At 39.3% G+C, this 21,076-nt stretch overlaps 1 protein-coding gene across 5 annotated transcripts in view; it reads left to right on the forward strand.

Moving 5' to 3' along the window:
* Positions 1-5,673, forward strand: part of SOCS5 (suppressor of cytokine signaling 5) — a 33,795-nt gene extending 28,122 nt beyond the window's left edge. For all 5 annotated transcript variants that reach the window (XM_075042868.1, XM_075042864.1, XM_075042867.1 and 2 more), the window contains one exon: positions 1,297-5,673. In XM_075042868.1, coding sequence (XP_074898969.1) covers positions 1,309-2,919 — 1,611 coding nt within the window. In that variant the 5' untranslated portion in view covers positions 1,297-1,308 and the 3' untranslated portion in view covers positions 2,920-5,673. The remainder of the gene's footprint in view (positions 1-1,296) is intronic.
* The last annotated feature ends 15,403 nt before the right edge of the window (positions 5,674-21,076 follow it).

Consider the following 21,076-nt stretch of genomic DNA (forward strand, 5'->3'; position numbering starts at 1 on the left):
TAAAATTATGGGCTTACAGCTGTGCTTTTATCTTAAGGGACTTCTAGACTGGATCACTAGAGTATTGCTTACTTGTTTATCATCCACATTATTCATGAGACTCAGTGCATTCAATCACTGCTTCAGATTCCATTCTAGCTGTGAACAGAAAACATGCAGCAACAGAGGAATGCTGCTTCAAAATAATATGTTTCCAAAGAACAGAGGAGTTTTAATTAAGAGTTAAATTGATAAGATGACATCTTTTAGTCCTTTAAGTTTAGCACTTCTCTCAGAACTTAATTAGATCTAATTTAGCTTGGCATTGCCTGGCTTTAAGTACAGAATTAGCCTGTTTCTCTGTCCTAGGGCAGTCCTGTGTTTTTGGCAGTCTTGGTCCAATTATCAAACTCAGTTTCTAAAGAAGTAGTTGTACACTACACACTGCTAATGTTTTTATATTTTTACTGTATCTTCATGATTCACTGTCATTGTGTTTCTGCTGCATATCTGCTTTCTTTTTAAGTGCTCTTACTAAAAACAGAAAAGCTCCTTGGGCTCTTTCATTCTTTTATATCTTAAGTAATAAAGCCAGACTTTTTTTTTGATGTTTCATATGTATGGCTTTTATTAATATATTGGAGACTTTGTAATTCTAAAATTCTGCTGATACCTTGCTGTCTTTCCTTGTCTTTTGGTGATTGCCTCATCTAAGACTGCTGAATAATTACCCACCCCCCCCCCCGCCATTTCTATTTTTTTGCTAATTTTTTTAATCTTGTCAGTTATAGTGGGGAATTTATCTGACCTGCGGCTGGAGCTTTTGCTTTTAGATGGTGTATCTGGACATTTGCAGTGCACTTGTTGGATTTCACTAACTGCTCTCATCGTTTGGAGTGACTCGAATAGTTCTTTTTCAGGATTTGTTTTACTGCTGCTTATTGGAAGCTTATCAGGGCGTCATACCTTACATACGACTTAAAGGTTCTTACTAAAATGAAGAATTTTAGACTGCATATTTCCTGTGCATCAAATACAACTATGCAGACCTACCTACATGCCTACAGAAAAATGGAAGGACCTGCTTGTAAATAAAATGTTCATAATTTCCCAAACATTTTCTTCATGGTGATTTTTCTAAGTATGAAAATGGTGTGATGCATGTCACTTCCACATAACCGTACAAACACTAGGGCACTTTTTCAAATGTAGTGTGTTCAATTAACAGTAATCTTGAATCTAACTTGGTTGATAACTGAATGTATATCCTCATTTTCTTAAACTATATTTTAATATTTCTTCTCCTCTTGAATTTAGATAACATAATCCATGGATAAAGTAGGAAAGATGTGGAACAGTTTCAAATACAGGTGCCAGAATCTCTTCGGTCATGAGGGTGGAAGCCAAAATGAAAATGTGGTTGTAAACTCCAGTAGTTGCTCATCTGCTAAAGAGAAAGCTATCCAGATAACTGATCTGGCTCAACAAGAAGCCAGCAGCCCTTTGACAGAAAACGTTGCTTTGCAATTAGGTTTAAGTCCTTCAAAGAATTCGGCAAGGCGGAACCAAAACTGTGTCACAGAAATTCCTCAGATTGTTGAAATAAGCATTGAGAAAGAGAATGACTCGTGTGTCACCACGGGAGCTAGACTTGCTCGAAGGGACTCTTATTCTCGGCATGCTCCTTGGGGTGGGAAGAAGAAGCATTCCTGCTCTACCAAAACTCAGAGCTCCTTGGATACTGAAAAAAGATTTGGTAGAACACGAAGTGGTTTGCAGAGGAGGGAGAGAAGGTATGGGGTGAGTTCTGTCCATGATATGGATGCAGTATCAAACAGGACGGTAGGTAGCCGTTCTCTGCGACAGCGTCTACAAGATACTGTTGGGCTGTGTTTTCCCATGAGAACTTACAACAAACAGTCCAAACCTCTGTTTTCTAACAAAAGAAAGATCCATCTCTCTGAACTAATGCTTGAGAAATGCCCTTTTCCTGCAGGATCAGATCTGGCTCAGAAGTGGCATCTGATTAAACAACACACAGCGCCTGTGAGTCCTCATTCAACTTTTTTTGACACATTTGATCCTTCTGTGGTTTCCACAGAAGATGAAGAAGACAGGCTCAGAGAGAGACGTAGACTTAGTATTGAAGAAGGGGTTGATCCCCCTCCCAATGCCCAAATACATACTTTTGAAGCTACAGCACAGGTTAATCCATTATATAAATTGGGACCAAAGTTAGCCCCTGGTATGACTGAGCTGACTGGGGACAAAAACATAACATCTCCAGGGAACTGTGACTCTGAAGAGGACACAACAACGCTTTGTCTGCAGTCACGCAGGCAGAAGCAGCGTCAGATGTCTGGAGAGAGCCATGGCCATATCAGCAGGCAGGGGGCTTGGAAAGTGCATACTCAGATTGATTACATCCATTGCCTTGTGCCAGACTTACTTCAGATCACAGGTAACCCATGTTACTGGGGTGTGATGGACCGCTATGAAGCAGAAGCACTTCTGGAGGGTAAACCTGAAGGCACTTTTTTGCTCAGGGATTCTGCGCAAGAGGACTACCTCTTCTCTGTGAGCTTCCGTCGTTATAACAGATCGCTACATGCACGCATTGAACAGTGGAATCACAACTTTAGTTTTGATGCCCATGATCCCTGTGTGTTTCACTCCTCCACTGTTACAGGGCTTCTGGAACACTACAAAGATCCTAGCTCTTGCATGTTCTTTGAACCATTACTTACTGTATCTCTGAACAGGACTTTCCCCTTTAGTCTGCAGTATATCTGCCGGGCAGTAATCTGCAGGTGCACTACGTATGACGGAATTGATGACCTTCCTCTACCCTCAATGTTGCAAGACTTTCTGAAGGAGTATCACTATAAACAAAAAGTCAGGGTGCGATGGCTGGAGCGGGAACCTATAAAAACAAAGTAAATGGAAATCAGAATAAGCTTCTAGAATACGTGTGTTACAGTTTAACTGCAGCGAGCGCACCAACAATGGCTAGCTTTTCTGCAATATCCTATTTAAGCTGAGTGTTAGTATCCTGTCAGATGCTGCCTGCTGTTAATCGAACTAAGTTGTGATGCCTCTTGGAAACAATAAGCAGACACAATTCTGCACGTTTTTCATTAAGGCCTAATGAAAATATTTTTGCTAATTTCTATATATTTCGTTTCCTTTTTATAGCTGTAGTAATTGGATGAAGAAACTACGAGGCATTTTCCATGGGGCATTCATGTAATGCTAATAAAGAAAGGCATTATTAGAGAGGTGGTTTTGCTAATATTTGAAGTATTTTTTTAAAATGATCTTCTTGAAAACTTTCCAGTACTCAAAGTACTAATTGAGTTCACAAACAAGTTTCCAAATACTAGTGAATGAGAGTATTTTCTTTTAATGAAGAGCAGTTCATTAGAAGCAGTCCATTAAGAGTTAATGGTGTTTTGATGTTAATAGATGAATCATGCTTTTCTCAGTGTATAAGGTTTCCTAATTGTTAAGACTTGAATATGCCTGCTTGGTACTGTAATTCTATTTTAAAACACTTGGAGATTTAAGTGGCATTGTTAGCAAAAGTAATACTGTCTTGGACAGTTAAATACCTTCCAGTGTGAATTACTGATTCAGTGGCAGGACACAGACTTAGATTATTGCCATAAAACAAAAGGTTGCCTTTTTTGCCTGAACAGAATTTGGTGTCCTGACTGCTAGTAACTTACAATGGAAGGTAATAGTGAAGAGAAAAAATGTTTAATTATTTAAAGTTGTCTGATATTTTTATGGAGAAAATTACAAGTGGTTGAATTATTATAATCAGAATACAAAATCTGACATATCTGAAATAAATGTCAGGTTTCAAAGGTACTGTTACACTTTATTTGTAAATAACTTTCCATTTGCGCTTTTAAAAATGTTTTAATATGCACTGATTATAGTTTCAACAGATTACTTTCAACAAGTTTCTAAGTTCTGTTTGCTTATTTAATTGGAGATGGAACTTAAAATAGTTCTGTCTTGGACATTTTTGCACTAAAATTTTCTTGGAATGCCCTGACCCCTGTTTAATGTTTTATACCAATTATGAGTGCTCCCTAGTTTCTTTACCAGCTGCTACAGTATGTTATTACTTACTTCTCTATGGCAGTGACCTGTGCGAGGTAGGGAACATTTTGGCTGCAAGTACTATAAACATTATTCTTGTATGCTATGCTAACCCTTCTATTGATGTATTTTTCTGCTTGCTGTGCCTTGTTCTGGCTTTTTGTGCTAATAAAGTACAGTATGTTCAGTGTTATACTTGTATATCTGCTCTGTTTTTATATATTCACGTAACTTGTAGCAGTTAGCTGAATTTTTAATAGGCTTTTCTTAGTACTTAGTATAGGTAATGCACAAATAGTGTGCAGTTGAATATTGGTTGGTCAGTACACCATATTCCTGGTTTTTGTTACATGCTTATCATAAACCTGACAGTGTACACCATTGAATAATGTTTCTGTAGTCACTGCAAAGTAATGGACTTGTCTGCAGACATAGATCACTTTACAGTTTTTGTAATGTAAAGGATAAATGTTAAGCAAAAACTATTTGAAAACATTATCGATCCCCTGAAATGGTTGCTGAAGGTGTTTCAGCGCGTTATATAGCTAACTGCTATGCCTAATGTTTTGATACTCCCCACTGAGTAAGGAATGGTTATTCCTGTAAATTGACAGTACAGCAGTGGCATTTGTTCACTTTTGGACTATTTTAATAGATGTATATGCAAACTGGCCAAATGTCCTGTTTTTACCAAAGAATACTGTCAATTTATGTTGGGGTATTTTTTTAGTAAAAAACTTTAGAGTGGAGAGGTGCAATTTCTGTTCTATCAAATATTTATCCCAAGCTATGATAAACCAAAGTATTTGACAGCTTCATCTGAACTTAACTAATGTATATGTTTATGTTGGTAGAGCTTAAAACTTTTACATCGATGGTGGTGTAATTTTGCTTGAACTCACGATGCACCTGAAGGGGAATGGTTTAAATACTTTTGTAATGACTGGAACGGCACTACATAGAAGCTCATACTGCAAGGGGTTAATCTGAAGCACCCAGAAAGCACTTTAAAACGTGTGTTTATATGCTTGTGGTAAATCTGTGATCCTGTTATGCATTCTTTGTAGTAGCTTATCTTTTTTCATGTGTTAAAAGACTTCAACTGTTAAAATAGAGCTTTGTTTAGAATATGTAAATAATAAGTTTGTGTAAGTATGTGTACAAATGTGCTAATTGTCACTTAAGATTTGTGTATGTGTCATTGGATATGCAACTCCTGGTTTAAAATCTGCTCTAAGCATAGAAAGAGGAAGAAAGTCACCAGCATGAAATTGCACCTAAGTGTACCTTCGCTGTGCCATTCTCACTGTTCCCTCAGTTGGATTTGAATTCCAGATGAGTTTACTTTAAATCATGCTTTCAGTATTAGTATTATACAGTAAATCTGCAACCAAGCTTTGTCCCAATGTGGGGACCTGTTTTTTGTTTACACCCATTGCAGTTGCTTGTCATAAACTAGCTGATGAGATTCTAGCTGTGACATTATCAATGTGATCAGGAAAACACATTCATTTAATTTTTTTTTATCATGTGGTGGAATCTTTGGAAAAAAAAAATAAAAGCCCCAAACCCTTATCTCAGAAAGTTTGCTCTTGCCTTTGTGTAAATAATCTTTATGGAGAGGATTTATTGCTCCCTTAAAACACACAAAAAAGGAATGAGCTATTTCTCTACAACTTTTTTAAAGCTTTGCTTCACTTGAAAGCTTCACTGAAATATACAGAATAACTTGCTAGTGTGGTTATACTAAAAATACTCACTTTTTGAATTGTAGTAGACTTGAGCATTGACTACTCAAGTTGCAGTGTATTTCCTAATACATTTTCAGTTCTAAAGGCACTAAAATGTTAGTATGTTGAGAATGCAAGTAGTTGATTCCTCACTTCCGTTTGAGGACTATGCTTTAACCTTCTGATTTTGTGTAGAAAATCTTACACGTCTTCTTCAAAAGATGTGCACAAACCACTGATGTATCTTTCATTTTTTTAACAATAGGATTCAATGTAATAAGGTATGCTAGCATGATTCCAATCTAATTTGGTTACATGCCAGATAAGTATTTGAGCCTCAATCTTGTAAAGCGTTCTTTTGAGGTTATTCTAATTTCTGCAGAAAGGGCTATAGAAAGGGCTCACTTGGTAGGATTATTTTGCAAAAAATCTTAAAAAGATCCTTGACCATATTTTAAAATAACAGGGTGGTGGTGCTGTGTGGGAATTAAGATCTTCAAATACTTAGCACAACTTGGTGGTTTTATTGTGTATAAATACACACATCATTATATTTTAGAAATCAGCAACAGCTCCAGTTTACCAAAATACGGAAATTAAAATAATTGTAATGTACATGTTATCTAACATTGGAAAATTATTGTGTAAATAAAACAATGTCATTAATGCATTGACATGTAGCACATGGAGGGTTTTTACTTTAGTTAGATCATTGTTTGTAGAACAGAATTACAATTTAAAAAATCAGGGCTGTAAATCCAAATTTTTTAGACCTTTATGTCCCCATGGAATTGGAGAAAAGTAACTATACTACATTGTGACTATGTATGATGGTCTACAGGTTGGGGCTTTTTATCAGTTTTAAAGGCATAACTCTTCTGAAAATACTCTTAAGGACTTGTAGACACTTGTCCAGATAATTTACTTGTCAGAATGAAACTTCTCTTAAAGTAAGTTACAAAGCCATGTTTTGCATTTATGTACTTTAAATTTTGTGTGTATTTGAAGACTTGTTGCTTACAAAATGAGTCTTTAAATCAGAAGCAGACAGTCTTTGAAAGACCTGTCTGTGTATCAATAGTGTTTGGTAAGATGAATTCAAGCCTTTGCTAGGTGTCATCGTGACAGTTACTCAGGTCCTTAAGTCCATATTTAACTTTAGGGTTCTGCACTACTTGGAAACAAACAAAGATTCTGAATTTCTGTGATACAAAACTGATTTGCTTTAGTTTCTGTGTGCAAGCCAAAATATTTGCAGAATGCTTTAAAGCTTGTTTCTGCTGCAAAGTTGCATGTCAGACTGAAGCTGTCAAGTCAGAAGTTGCTGAGTACCAGAGAGATGAATCTGCAGGGAGCATGGTTAGTTTGGTGGGATTTTTCTCCCAAGGTTACCTTGAAATACAGTATTTAATGGAAAAATATGAACTGAATCTTCTGTGATTTTTTTTCTAAACATTATTTGTCTCCTTTTAAAACTATTCACATTTTAAATTATGAAAGTGCTTTTTGAGTCTCATTTTCCTAGTGTTGTGAAATGATCATGTATGTGCCAAACCTTAGCCTGCAAGAGTCTACATAGCCCATGTATATACATTAATAAGATGCCTCTAAGCATATGTGCATTCATGGTCTTTTTTGAAGCTACCTGAAGTACCCTAATATTGGTGAGCATTAATATATTGGAATTCTAAAAATTCTCTCTTAACTTTCTGTCTGTGCATGGCATGCATTGCAAATAAAAGGACTATTTTATCTGTATCTTCAGCTGTATGTATATATTATAGCCAGTTGACTGGTGTGTGTTTTCCTGCTATTGCCACACTTGCCTAAACAGTTGTCTCCTGACTGTGACTAAAGGAGATCTTATATTTTTTTTGTTCATAATTGCTTTTTTAAAAAGTCTTAGAATAGGCAGAAATCAGGTCAGTTGGCTTTTGAAGTGTTAACTCTTACAAAGCATGGTATAACACTGCTAATTGCTCTCCTTTTTTGCAATAGTGCTGTACAAAGAATCATTTAGCTTGACCATGGGTTGTGTCTACTAAATGCAGATGACTTAAAATGTCTGAACTTTAAGGTTTGGTTTCAATTTTTAATTGAAAATGCTACCAGTGAGGCCTTTGAAAAGAAAAAGAATGTTTTCCCAGCAAGATACATAAAGTAAATGTTTTGTGATGAGGTAAGGATCTCTTGAAGATGCTTTTGAAGACGTTTCCCACACACACACTATGTCTTAAATCAAGACTCTTTAAAAGAAAAAACCCACCTCTTGATGCCTTTAACCTTACAATCATTTAAAGACTGAAAAGAAAGCTGGTGTGTTTCCTTAATTTGCTTGCATATTGTCATATTGATTTAAGAGTAGTTGTTTCAGGAAGCAAATATTAAATCTGTTATTTCAATGAAGCATTGCCATTTATTTTTATAAAATATTCCGTTTACAAAAATTGTTTGTCAATAGGATGTTAGCCTGATACTGTCTTTAAATCTATTGTTATTAAGGTAACTATTGTGTATATGCTTTTCAAGCTGAATAAATGTTCACTTTGTAAATTTGCGTTAAAGCTACAGCTGCTATCAGCCAGGTTTCTTAGGGCCAACACAATATATTTATAAGCTGAAGCTCCTGGTGCTTGACACTTTTTTTCTGTCTTCAGTAGAAAAAAACCCAAACATAATTGTGTATGTGTGATATAGCTAACATTGCAAATTTCCTTCTTAAGCACACAGCTACACTGACAAGCAGAAGCATATCTGAACTTGCTTGTCTGGAGTAAAGCAACCTCCCTGATTTCTCAGCAGGAGTTGTAACTTGGTGGCATGTTGGCAAAGAGGAAGCAGTATTAGGTTTTGTTCTTCTCTGAGCAGCTGTTAAATCGAACGTGGTGTGTGCTTCCTGTGCGTAAAGGTATATTAACTTTTTTGTAGCCCTGAGAATTTTAATAGCTTTTGAAAGATACAGAAGTACTTGGCTGCTTTATCACTTCTTGCTTTCATACATGTAGTTCTGCAAAAGCATGAAGAGATATATTTATTAAAATTAAATCTATGTAGCCACTAGCTGTATAAGCACTACTTTGTAATATCTTTATGGAGATAGCGAATTCCTACACAATTATATCTAACCTGTTTTGGGAGAATGAATAATGACATTGTGGGCACAAACTTATTCAGATTGCACTATAAACTTTCTTACCAGAAGCCTTCATTCTTACAAAAACCTATGCGATCCCTGCACAGAAAAACTGTAGCTTTGGTGATGCGCTCTTTGGTAGGTGTCCAAAAAAGCAGCACCCAGATGGTCCCTGGACCTTTTCCTGACATTCCAGCTGAAGGGGCCCAGGCATGCCCATTGGGCACTCGAGGAGTTGTCTGGCAAGTGTGCCATGCTGAGCGTCGCCCAATGCCAGGACCTTGTATAACTGTGCTGGTTTAAGTCTCCCTAGCTTAGATGGTTTTTAACCTGCTGCAGCTTAAATGTTTCTCCAGCCTGCTTAATTTGTCTTTGTTATCTGGTTGCCAAACTGTCTTGCGTCTTAATACAGTAAGAAAATGTGATTTATGGCTACCCAACCAGTGTATTAAGTAATAGATGGCTCTATCTTAATAAATGGGGTATAAACTACCATATTGTTTTCTTTTTATATTTGGGAGCAAAAAGTTGCAGTTCTAATGAGTTTATTTTGTCTGTACTGTAAATACATATTTTTACAAGTACTTAGTTGTCATACATGTCAAAGGGATAAGTAGTTAGATCAAAATAATCAGTAGCTCATGTTTATTCCAGTCCATTTCTGTTGCATCTAAAATACTTCAGTGAAGAGATCCAGACACTGATAATTATCATCTTTAGAAGTTTTATCACACTCTGAAATTCCAGCAAGCTCTTAATTTAGCGAGTTTTCACTTAAATCTCAAGGGTTTTTTCTTCCCAGTTGTGGGCTGAGTACATGTTTTTGTGACATAAATTTGTGTATTCTAGAGCACAGCCCCCAAGAGCACAAACTAAGGAACAGATGTAGCTGTCATCCTGTAAACTGAGAGAGTTTCTCCTTTGTGCCTGATGGGAGCTAGTCCTAAAGCAAATTAGTGCAAACTCTATAGATTATGAAAACTGGACAAAATGGTGCTGGTGAGGAGTTATAGCTGGGCACAGCAACAGTCATGCGACAAGCTGAAAAAGTATTGTGGGCTGCTCTGTGGAACTATTTCAGGCTTCTTAACTTGTTAATTATATATTTTCTAGAGCATTGCTCCTAAAAATATGTATAGTCTAGGCTCCTTTGGAGTCTATCTCTCATCACTAGTGAACTAACAGAAAACCAAAACCCTGAAAACAAAACTGTGGGGTTTTGGCTGTTTTATGTAGAGATTGCCTTTGTAGTTTTGGCTTCTTTGAAACATGCAGAAGGTTAATCGTCTTAAACTTGGCTAAAGTAAAGCCATAATGGATTAATAAATGAAAGTTATGGGAATTAACTTACCTATTATAGTGATGTGTTTGAAATATGAAGCTCTAATTCTGTTAAACTTGCAGCAGAGATCATAGTTCATAATATTACATGATTAAGTGTTTTGAGTGTTTAGGTAGGAAAGATGACAGGCACAATAATATTACAAAAGGGTTTCAAAACACCAGGTGATCTGAAGCTAAGACTTCTAGAATCAGTCTCTTCTGTGTCACTTCATCTAGAGAAGGGAATTTTAGGACTCTGTCTCAGAAAAACTGTGTTGTGATTTTGCTGGATGTCAAAAGTACATGGGTATCTAGAATAAAGTACATGGGTATCTAGAATAAAGTACATGGGTATCTAGAATAAAGTACATGGGTATCTAGAATAAAGTACATGGGTATCTAGAATAAAGTACATGGGTATCTAGAATAAAGTACATGGGTATCTAGAATACATCTAGGAGAGGCCCTAGAATGAACATGGCTGGCTACACTAGTGCAAGTTGTGCAGAAGAGAATATGTACCTGTAGTGCTGTTTCTTGGGTTTCTAATTGTCCATATGAGCATTTATTTGGTTACCCAGATCAAATGCTGAGAAGCAACACGGGAACTTTCTGCACAGTAGAGATTCCTGAAGCAACGTTACTGCTGCCAGTACCCAGAGGACCTGGACAAACGAATCCGTAAGAAGGGTTCGTGGTGTCACTTCACCTCTGAAGCAGCTGGTGGTGTGAGGAGCATTAGTATGGTTTCACATCAGAGTTTCCTAACAGCTCACTGGGACAGCTCAGGTGTGGGTGAAATAGCACTGGCACAACCTGCTTGCGAGACTGTTCTCACTTTGCCCTCCTGTCAGGTGTCCTGTGGCATCTGGGCAGTCAAGGTTGTAAACCTTCAGTAGGGTTTTCATAGTTTTTTCTTAAAACTTGCCAAAATGAATCAAAATTGCTACTTATAAGGTCTCTAATCTTCAGAATAGTGTTAGTTGTAGCTCTCATGTTATGCTAGGAGGAATATGTAAATTTGTCTCAGTTTTAAGAGTGGGACACAGACTTTGTAAGAAGGTCACCAAGAGCTGCTTGGAATTGGACTTGCTAGATGTGGGATAAGTTGGACACATTGCTGCTTGCTAGCTCGAGTTTCCCTTTAGTGAAAGAAGAATGATGATACTCGATCCGTTTGTGAAATTCTTTGTGCTCTAGTGATGAGCAGCGTAATAGAAGAACTAGTCTCTGTTATTTGGGAATGTCTGACACCATTCCTTCACTGAGCGGTAGACCTGAGGTAGGTATGTGTCTACTCTCAGTATTTGTAATTCAGTGTTTTTGCTCAAGTGATAACTGACTGCTGTGGATACGATATATATGATACACAGGTATGTAGGATACTGAGTGCTATATGCCCTTTATTTCTCAACCCAGCTCTTTGCCAAGCCATAGTTTGGATTTTCCCCATGTAAAACATTGTTGTCTCCTTGGAAGCTCTGTTGTGGAGACACTGTTTTTGCCTCCTTGCTTCTGTCACTTTATTTTTTGTATCCAATCTGATAAGGCTGATAACCTGTAAGGAGTGTGCGAGAAATTCCTGGCATGAGCCAATGAATTGCTGAGATAGTTATCATTCTGTACTACAGAAGCACCTCGTTTTATTTATACGCTGTTTGTCTTCAGTTTCATTATGTGCCAAGAAGAAAAAAGCCAGACTTTTTCTTCAAGCAATTGCTTGCACAACCATTCATACTGTGAGTGTGCAGATGCCTGATACTTAAGCCAAATCCTTTTCTGCCCTAGCAGTGTTCTTAAGGGTACTCCCCAGTCTGGTGCACGTGTTGTGTACTCTTGGTTGGAGGACACTTTCATCCTTGTTCTTCTAGCTGTCCACTTGAGCCAGAGCTACCAAACTTTTCATTCTAACTGAAAATTTGCTTTCTTGTCTTTGTGGGCATGTCTTTGCATAAAGGCTGTAGCTTTAAGCTGTTCCAGATGTGTCAGAGCCACTGCTGACCATCAGATGAGTACTGCCAGTGTTTATGCTATTCAGGAAAAAGCCAGTGGGAAGCATTCTGTGAGCAGGGGTTTTAAGCCAAGAGTTTGTAAGAAGCATCAACAGCTTCAGATGTTTTTTCTGGAAGATTTTAGCTTCATCTTGACTCCATGTTTCAAGGAGTCTTAATCCTTATGCCAGCTCACCTCGACTAGATTTTTTTAGATTGGAGGGGAAGGGAAGAGAAAAGAAAATGTACTTGGAAATAGTTCCAGCACAAACTTCAAAAGAACCATTTCCAAGACTGGTATCTGTATTGCTTTAAGACCTCCCGAATTTTTTAGGTGTCTGGTATCTCACAGGAATTTAAGACTGGCACCAGCTCCAGAGATCCAGTTGCACAGAGAAGTTGAGTAGTGCACTGAAACACTACTTTACTGCAGCTCTTGGTAGATGCCTTGGAAGTCACTTTCCAACAGGCCATCTCTTACTGCACTATGTACTATAGTGCACCAGACATTGGTGCCCTCCAGAGCTTGCCCTAGGTTCTGGTTTCTGGCAGTTTAGACATTTTAACAAAGGTTCTATTTCTAATCCTTGCGCTCCTCTCGGGACCAATGCCACCAAATGAAACAGCCTGAGATGATCTGAGGCTCTGAATGTAGCTCAACCTTCCTTTGCTTCTTGGGGAGGCCTATTGTAGGTGGAAAGAGAGGGCCAGGCACAAGAGTTGATCCCCCTTTCAGACAGGACAGCGAATGGATCTAGTGGCCAACCCTGTTTTCCATCCCCTGTAGTTAGAGAGCTTTTACTACCCTCCTGTAGCCAGATGTCTCAGGTTCACAGGAGAAAATCTGGCTTGGCTCCTGCCTGAGTGAGCCAGTGGACCACATTTCTCTGTCCTAACAGGGCCAGTTCTGGCATCCCCCTTGTCATGTGCAAGATAAGAGATTCTGCCGAACTGCCTTGGTAAAGGGTAACTGAACAGGACCTTCCACAGGCTGCCTTTTCTAGAGTACAGAGATAATGTCTCTGCACCCGTATCATGAGCAATTTGCATTCTGAGCAGTGCCTTCATTTTTGCATAAGGAGAATTTCTGCCGTCCCCTTCAGGTCATTTCAAAAGGTTCCTCTTGTTTCTCTCAAGACATTGTCTAGTCTCATCGTGTCCATTGTAACTGAAGTCAGTAACAGCTTATAATTTCTCTGTTTTGCTACAGTAATTTTTGTCAAAAATAACTGAGCCATTTACTAATCAGTAACATTGATCAAGCAGGCACTGATCAACATTATATTTCGGACCTGCTCACAGATTTTTAAATCTGCATCTCCACTCAAAGCTCCATTTATTTCCCTCAGTCCGTGAGTCATATGGTCCTCTGTGTTAAATCATGGCTTTGCTTTTCTGTTGGGAGATACCCTAATTAACAGTAGAATGAATGCCAAAGCCAAGTAATTAGATTCTCTGCTTGAAGTTTAGTCATCTCTCTTCCCCAGGGATGTGTTCTTCCCCTTTCATTCTGGCATGCTGTTTGGTGTCTGAGCTTCTTGGTTAAAAGTTTGTCTACAGCCATCTTTACTGTTCAAATGCTTTTTTTCTCCTTCATCCTGCAATGATTAGGAAGCTTAAGAATTTAGAAACACTTCCTTTCATTCTCCTTGAATTTTTCTCTCCCTATGTTATTTTAAAATCTCTTTCCTTGAGGGATATTTAAACTAGTTCAGACATCTATGAAGATCAGATCACTGAGCCCATGGCAACCATTCTGATGGCTGTCAAATTGATGAAAAGGGTGAGCAATACATGCCCTTACAGCTGGCCGTCCCTGTACTGTCTCTATCTTGACAAAATTACCTTTTGCACTTGCTTTACTTTTCTATCTGAGGCGAGTTTAATTTGTGCTGATTACACTGTGTTTTTCAAAACTGCAGATGTTCATATCCGATTAATCCCATTTTATCTTGGATATGGAGGAACCTTTTGGTTTTCTGTTTGAACACCATGAAACTGGTTGGGAGGAACTTCCAAAACACAAGTTCAGGGCTCAACTATATTATCTAAAGGTTGTGGTACCAGAGAGCTGATTGTGACACCACCTATAATGAAAGTGAGAGGATGGAAATATTAAATGTGGTTAAAATACCACCCACCAAATCTTGGACAACTTGTATGGACTCGGAGGAAAGCAGCTACCTGGAACTGTGGTTGCATCTTTACTGAGGAGCGTGCTGATGTGGGGGCTTCCAGGTATGGTGTGGTTTCAGCAGAATGGTACCCTGCTCGCCACTCTCCTACGGACTGCAAAATACCACTTTGTTTGCTTAGGGTCAGGGGGTAGCGGGGTTGTCTACCAAGTGAATAGTCTGTGGAAATGGACATTGCTCCTGGAAGAATGACAGTTCTGTGACCTGTTCTGAAAATACGTTTAATCAGAGTGACTTTAATGAGGATGGAAATATATAAACTGCCTCTGCTCCAGACACAAGGTAAGCAAAGCACATGCCTCTGAGCATTGTGTAAATGGTTGCAGGAGTACTCCAATACGTTTCAACTGGGATATACAAATATGTCCCTTAACAGACTTTTTTTTTTAATTAATTTTCTGAAAAATTTCAAGCTTACTGAAGTCATACTTCAGAGAATGCTTTTCTGTGCCAAACCAATCACTTTGCGTGGATGAGGAAAAGGCTGGAAAACTTCAAGCAAATGCCTTCACTTAAAGCTTTTTGAACTGATCAGTAAATATATAAAAGGAGTTTAAAACTTTCTTACAATGTTTTCATGTACAGATCAACCTTCTAAAGCTGCATCTTCATTCTACAGCTTACTTAATCTAATGTACTTTTGCATATATATTTCTCTCTCTCAAGCTTCCCCCCTCCCAGAACTTACTGTGCAGTTGTTGTCAGTCAGCATACATGTTAAGCGAAAGTTAAACGATGTGCTCGGCATGTGCATGATGGGTCAGCAGGAATTGGAACCTGGGGGAAAAATGACAGGACTGGGATTCTTTCTGAGTTTTATAAGATTCTGGAAGTGCTAACCAGACCTGGATCGACATGTCACCTGCAATTTTCTATAGGGTAGCTTTTAGATCTAGAAATAGGGAATTTGAAGCTGCAGGGTTTAATTATTTATGTGTATTGTCTTGAATTAACTGGTTTATTCTACGGTGATTAAATGCTGCTGTTTGAGATGAGATATTAGTATGAATTTACAATAGGGACTTAAGGGAAAACTTTGAGGGGGTGTTTTGATTTATTTTGGGAACCTGAGTAACTAGACTCAGAAATGGTGGACTGGGTTACACAGCACTGCCTGTCTGTGTGGGGTTGTGAAGTGTTTATGGGTTACCTTCTGGGGTGCACCCCGCAGCCCTAGCTCCCCAGTCAGCCAGCCTGTCAAATTATTGTAGCTTTTGAGCTGTGTGTTTGTATGTTGTTTGCGTGGAAGCTGTGACGTGGGGAAGGTGGCCACAGATGATGCATGCTCACCTCTTTCATCAATGTCCCACAGCATGGACATGCTGTCCCAGACCGTCTCTGTGAGGCCACAGTACTCCAGGGACACAGCTGTGCTTTGTTCCGTGTTAGCATTAGGTCACTCGTCCAAATAAGAGATTTATTGTTGTGCATTTGCTGGAGGAAAGCTTGAGCCTCCATTCTTCTATGCTTACCACATCTGGCTTGGGACCCAGTGCTATTTGGTGGCCTGTTACACTGCCGGTGTACTCATCCTCTGTCATATTATCGTGTTATGGGCTGACTCAGCTCACTCTTTGGCCTCAGCAAATTGGCTGGGATTGTGTGCTGGCGTTCCCTGTTTCTCCCACATCTCCCATGGGTATTTATAGTCAAACAAACTTTTTTAGGATGACACACACGGCCATCCTGGCTTGTCAAAAGCAGTCATATGTGGCCACAGCAAAGACCTCACGTTCAACTCATACTGTTACAGTATTGAGATGGCCAAAGTTTCAGCCTGCTCTCTTCCAACAAGTGAAACCAGCTGTGGGGGATGTTGTAGGTAATTGTTCATTGTATAAATTTCTCCCTGAGGACACACCCCAAAGAGTTTTCTGATCATGATCCCAGCAATCACTTGTGCAACAGAAAGGCTCTTCAACCTTACAAAGATGATTAAAACTGGTCACGCAAACATGAAGCATGGTAATTCACCTACACGTGTTATCACTTGAATGAGGTCTTATGTGTCTCTGTGCTTCATGTGCATAATTATGAATAAAATGTAGACATATTTAAAAACTAAGTTGGAGGTTTTTTTGAAGCTGACGTGGAGACAAACAGTGTAAGTAATTCACTGCCTTTTCTTTCATATCATGATTGTTGAAATTTAAACAGACTAGACATGCTGTTCTGGTGATGATGCTTGCTGATTGGGTTTTTTCTTTTTTTTTGGTGGTTTTTTTTTTAATATCTAGTTAAGTTTTATGTGGAATTTACTTTGCCTAGAAACATTAAATGGATACATAGGAGAGAACCTTCAGAAACTGTTTTTAAAATTATAAATTAGTAGCTGTGACAGAGTTTTAGACTGCAAACTGGGACATACCCATGTTCCCATTCATAATGGGACTAGTCATTTTGGGATGTAATCTCCTATTCCTAAATCCCATTTATTATGTGAAACAGTAATATCCCTTAATGGCAACACCTGAAAAGTTTATTCTGTGAAGAGACACATTAAAGCTAGTGAGAGTACTGTAGTGTCTTGTCTTGTAAAAAGTAAAGAAAAAATCAATTAACCAAACAATCTTTCTGTTATCAGAGCTAGAGATAATAGTCCAAATGTGTCATTTTTACATTAAATTTTGTTTGTGATAATGAAGGAAAGCAGACTGATCTAACCTTGATTACTTCTGAGTATGCAAAGCCCTGCTAGTGTGTTTTTCAGGTTTGAGGGTTTAAAAAAAATAATTTAAAGCAATTTTCATTATTTGCAGATTTTTTAAATCTCTCCTGAAGCCAGGGAGGCCTGAAAATACTGAACTCATCACACAAAAATTATATTTGTCTCCAGGTTTGATACGTTAACCATCCAGATTCTACTCTTTAAACTAAAGATGTGCTGAATGATTTGAGGTAGAGGAGAAAATACTCTGCTAAGTGTGGAGATAAGCAGAGATGTAGTGCTATTGTAGGATTGCTGTTGTCCTTGTTATAGTGGCTACATGAGCCAAATGCTGATAACAGCTTTTTTTTTTTTCTAAATTCAGATATAATTCAAATCTCCATGCACCTGAGCTTCTTTGAGAAACCTTAGCAGAAGCTGGGGACTGCCAAATGGGTGCAGAGTGTATTGCTCCAGCAAAGTCAGTCTGTTACCATGTTGTTTGTTAGAGTCTGGGGAAACCCCTGCTGTGGGCTCCTTGGATCAGCCTTTCTCGAAGCTTCAAGTTTTCTTTGCCTGTCAGGTATGTTATTCCAGCAAGGCAGAAATCACATTCTGGACAAATTTGATGGGAGGAAAAAGACCCAGCTCAGTAGCTGTTATACCTAGCCAGGTTTTTAAGTTAGTAGAAGCAGTAATAAGCCCTCCAAAAGAGATCATTTTGTAATCTAAACAAGCTGGAGAGCATAACACATGCACAACTGTTATTTCAGACTACTCCTCCATGCCCCACCTCAGTCTGACTATTTAAAACTGCTAAACCCCAAAGTGTTGGAGCAGTTACCAACTGGACAAGGAGCACCGCAACTTAGCTGGCCCAAGGACGTTGGATGCGATTGCTTCTCACTCTTAACCCTCTCCCTTGACATGTCCTCTGGAGTGATGATTCCATCGAATCCCTGTGGTAGGTACAGGAGGGCTTTCTTCTCTGGGATGTGCTTGCTGGAAAGCCTCTGAGTGGTCATCTTGCCATGAAGATTTCATGCCAGCCCCATCCAAGGAGTTCCTCAGATGCGTGTCTGGAAATGAGCCAAGCACAAGAGTGTTTGCTTCACTTTGCTTGTCTTTATGTCTTGGGATCCTAAAGCCACAGTTGCTCTCAAAGGGTCTCAGGTTCATTTGAGAGTTTACTTCAACAATTATTTTCCTTAAGTTCTTTGCTGTCCCCAACTTTTATGAATTTATTTTGTTCTTTAGAAAGTTATAACTCTATCGGTGAGTTTTGTTCTCTCCGTAAGTTAGAAAGGACAGGGTTTGCTAAATGATACTTCATGTGGCTACATCAGCTGGTCCAAAGCCTGCCCTGAGAGCAAGGGACGGAAAGTTGCATCTGTAATGCATATGTTTCATGGCTGATGGATCTTCTTGTACTGACCAGACTTTTAATATCAGAAACTAAATTTGTCAGAAAGCATCATTTCCCTTTCAGTTGAATATGTACAGCTGTTGCAAACACTGCTGCGTGCTGTGGTACCAAAAAATACCATGTTTTTCTTCTACAGTTTGAAGGCAAAATAATTGTGGTTTCTCAGATCCCACTTTGAAGCAGTGGTTTATAGTTGGCTGACTTTAATAACTGTAATTGTATGTGCAGTCCTGCTCCAGCTGTGCACCGGGCACCATGAGTCACTGTCCAAAAAAATCCCTTAGGTTCAAACCCCTCTTAAAAGAAACAGTTCTAAAGTTCTCCTGAATATCCTCTGCTCTGTTATCAGGAAGTTCTCTTCTGGTCAGGTAGCTATGTTGTGGCCATTTTAGATGGATCTCTTGGAGTATGCATAGGCATATCCTATGTTGCATGCTCCCAAGCCGGAGCTGGGGACAGAGGAGCGGGCTGTCCCTGAGGAGCCATGGCTTGGCCAGCGATGGGTACGTGCAGTGATCTCACCCCACAGCACAGAGGACAAATACACGTGGGCCGTTGCATGAGTCACTAGCATCACCCTGGACCCACTCCTGAGGGCACCTGCAGGCCTGGGGACCATTCCCACCTCTGCTGCTCACCCTGTTTGTGCAGATCTATGAGCTGCTTCTGCCTCTTTGTTCTGCTCCTTGCTGCTGTCACTCCAGCATTTTTCATAGTAGGTTAATTTGCTATAAACACCAACCAAGAAATCCAGGAATTTTGCCCACTTTGTCAGAAGAAGCCACAGTTTAAATACCCTTGTATTATACTGCTATACATCTCACCAGGCTTTATAAATTCCTTTTCATCAGCAGAACTCAAATCAGTTTATTAAACAGCTAAGTATTGCCTGATGTGGCTGTAAAAGTAAAGAAACTGAGGCAGAAAAGTGAAGTTCACCTCATGTTGCCAAGTAGCCAGCAAGAAAGCTGGGGAAAAGGAGGCTATCTACTTCCAGCTCTCTTCCCAGTAGCAATTGCCATGCTGTAAATAAAGTTTAAACACTTAAATATTTTTTAAGTTCCTTTAAAATAATTCTAATAAATGCCTTCTTATTTCATACATTTCCTGCCCACATTCTGTATTTACATATTGCATGTAGCTGGAAGGTATTATTAGAGATCCCTCTTCAGGTACCTGAGTCATAGCACCTTTAACTTGCCACCATAAATAGGCATGTTTGACTGAGACTGCTTGTGATGTGATGCCTCAGCCTGTGCATTGAAGGCTCGCTCTCCTACTGATAGCTAAGGAAGACTTCAAAATCAGAATTCTTCTCTACAGCAAAATCCCATTTGCCTGATGCCCAGCAAATGTTTGCACAGGCTTGGGGCTAAACCTGACCCTCAATCTGTTGCTGGCCTCATCAGGTCAGATGAAGATCACCGTCAAGTCAAAATATCCATGAGACTTCCTCTAAGTGAAGCGTGGTGGGACACAGGGGATCAGTCACTGTGGTGCCAACATGATTGTTCACCCTGCCGCCCATCCATGTCAGCAATGCTGAGGGCCAGCTGCTAGTGCTCTGGGAGATGCTCGATCGCAAAGCGCTAGTTCTGTGCAGACTAGCTGGCCAAAGGCAGAAGTCAGGCACTTCAGTCCGATTTTCTTATGTGCTGAGGCATGTAGGAGATGGGGAAAGAACTGTTTGAAAGTATCTTAAGCAGTCAGGTCTGAAAATGGACTCTGTAGTACTACTACTGTCTGTACTAATATCTATTTGAATTTGCAAATACAGGACTTTATCCAAGAAATGTCAAATCTGCCTTGCCTAAGCTGGGAATGTGGCCCAGGTACTATGTGGGTTATCTGATGCCTTGGGAGGTCCTTGACTATATGTGTGTGAATTGTACCTACTCAGTAGGACCTGTTTTCCAGCAGGATTGGACTTACATAAATCCATTGTGCAGCCCTGAACAATATGTGGAGTAAGACTTTCCAAAAGTGGAGGCAGGGTATGTGCACTACAGTGTACATGTGCCTTGGATTCCTAGTTTTCTGGCAAGCCTGAATGGATTTACTGCATGGTAGTTCCAATCACTGCTGGACACACAGAAGTCCTGGGAAAACATGGATAATAGTTGTCCGCCTGGACAGAAGCTCTGAGTGGGAAAAAGATATATTTTTTTCCTAGGGGATGCTGAGTATATTTGGCCCATGAGTGCACCCCTGCATCTGCTTTGGTTAAAAAGTCAGTCCCATACATTTTCCTGGGTGACGTGAAATTTTATAGGTCATCAGATCTGACCCAGTTGTTGGGACTGCAAAGAAATGTTTGCTGTGGACTCTCGAGGTCAGCAGCACTCCTGGAAGATTGCTGAACTTGGGCTTTCTTTTGACAGAGTGCCATCCACATACGATGCAGAGCAGGATGTGGTTTCTCAAGCAGAATAGCCATGTTCTTGCAGGAAGTGTGGCAGAGGGAATCTTGATTTTAGTTACTGAACATGGAATCACTTTATCTGCTTATGCAGCTCTTGAAAGGGAAGGGGAGCATGCTCAT

Source organism: Buteo buteo, chromosome 12, assembly GCF_964188355.1.
Source record: "Buteo buteo chromosome 12, bButBut1.hap1.1, whole genome shotgun sequence".
NCBI classification, from domain to species: domain Eukaryota; kingdom Metazoa; phylum Chordata; class Aves; order Accipitriformes; family Accipitridae; genus Buteo; species Buteo buteo.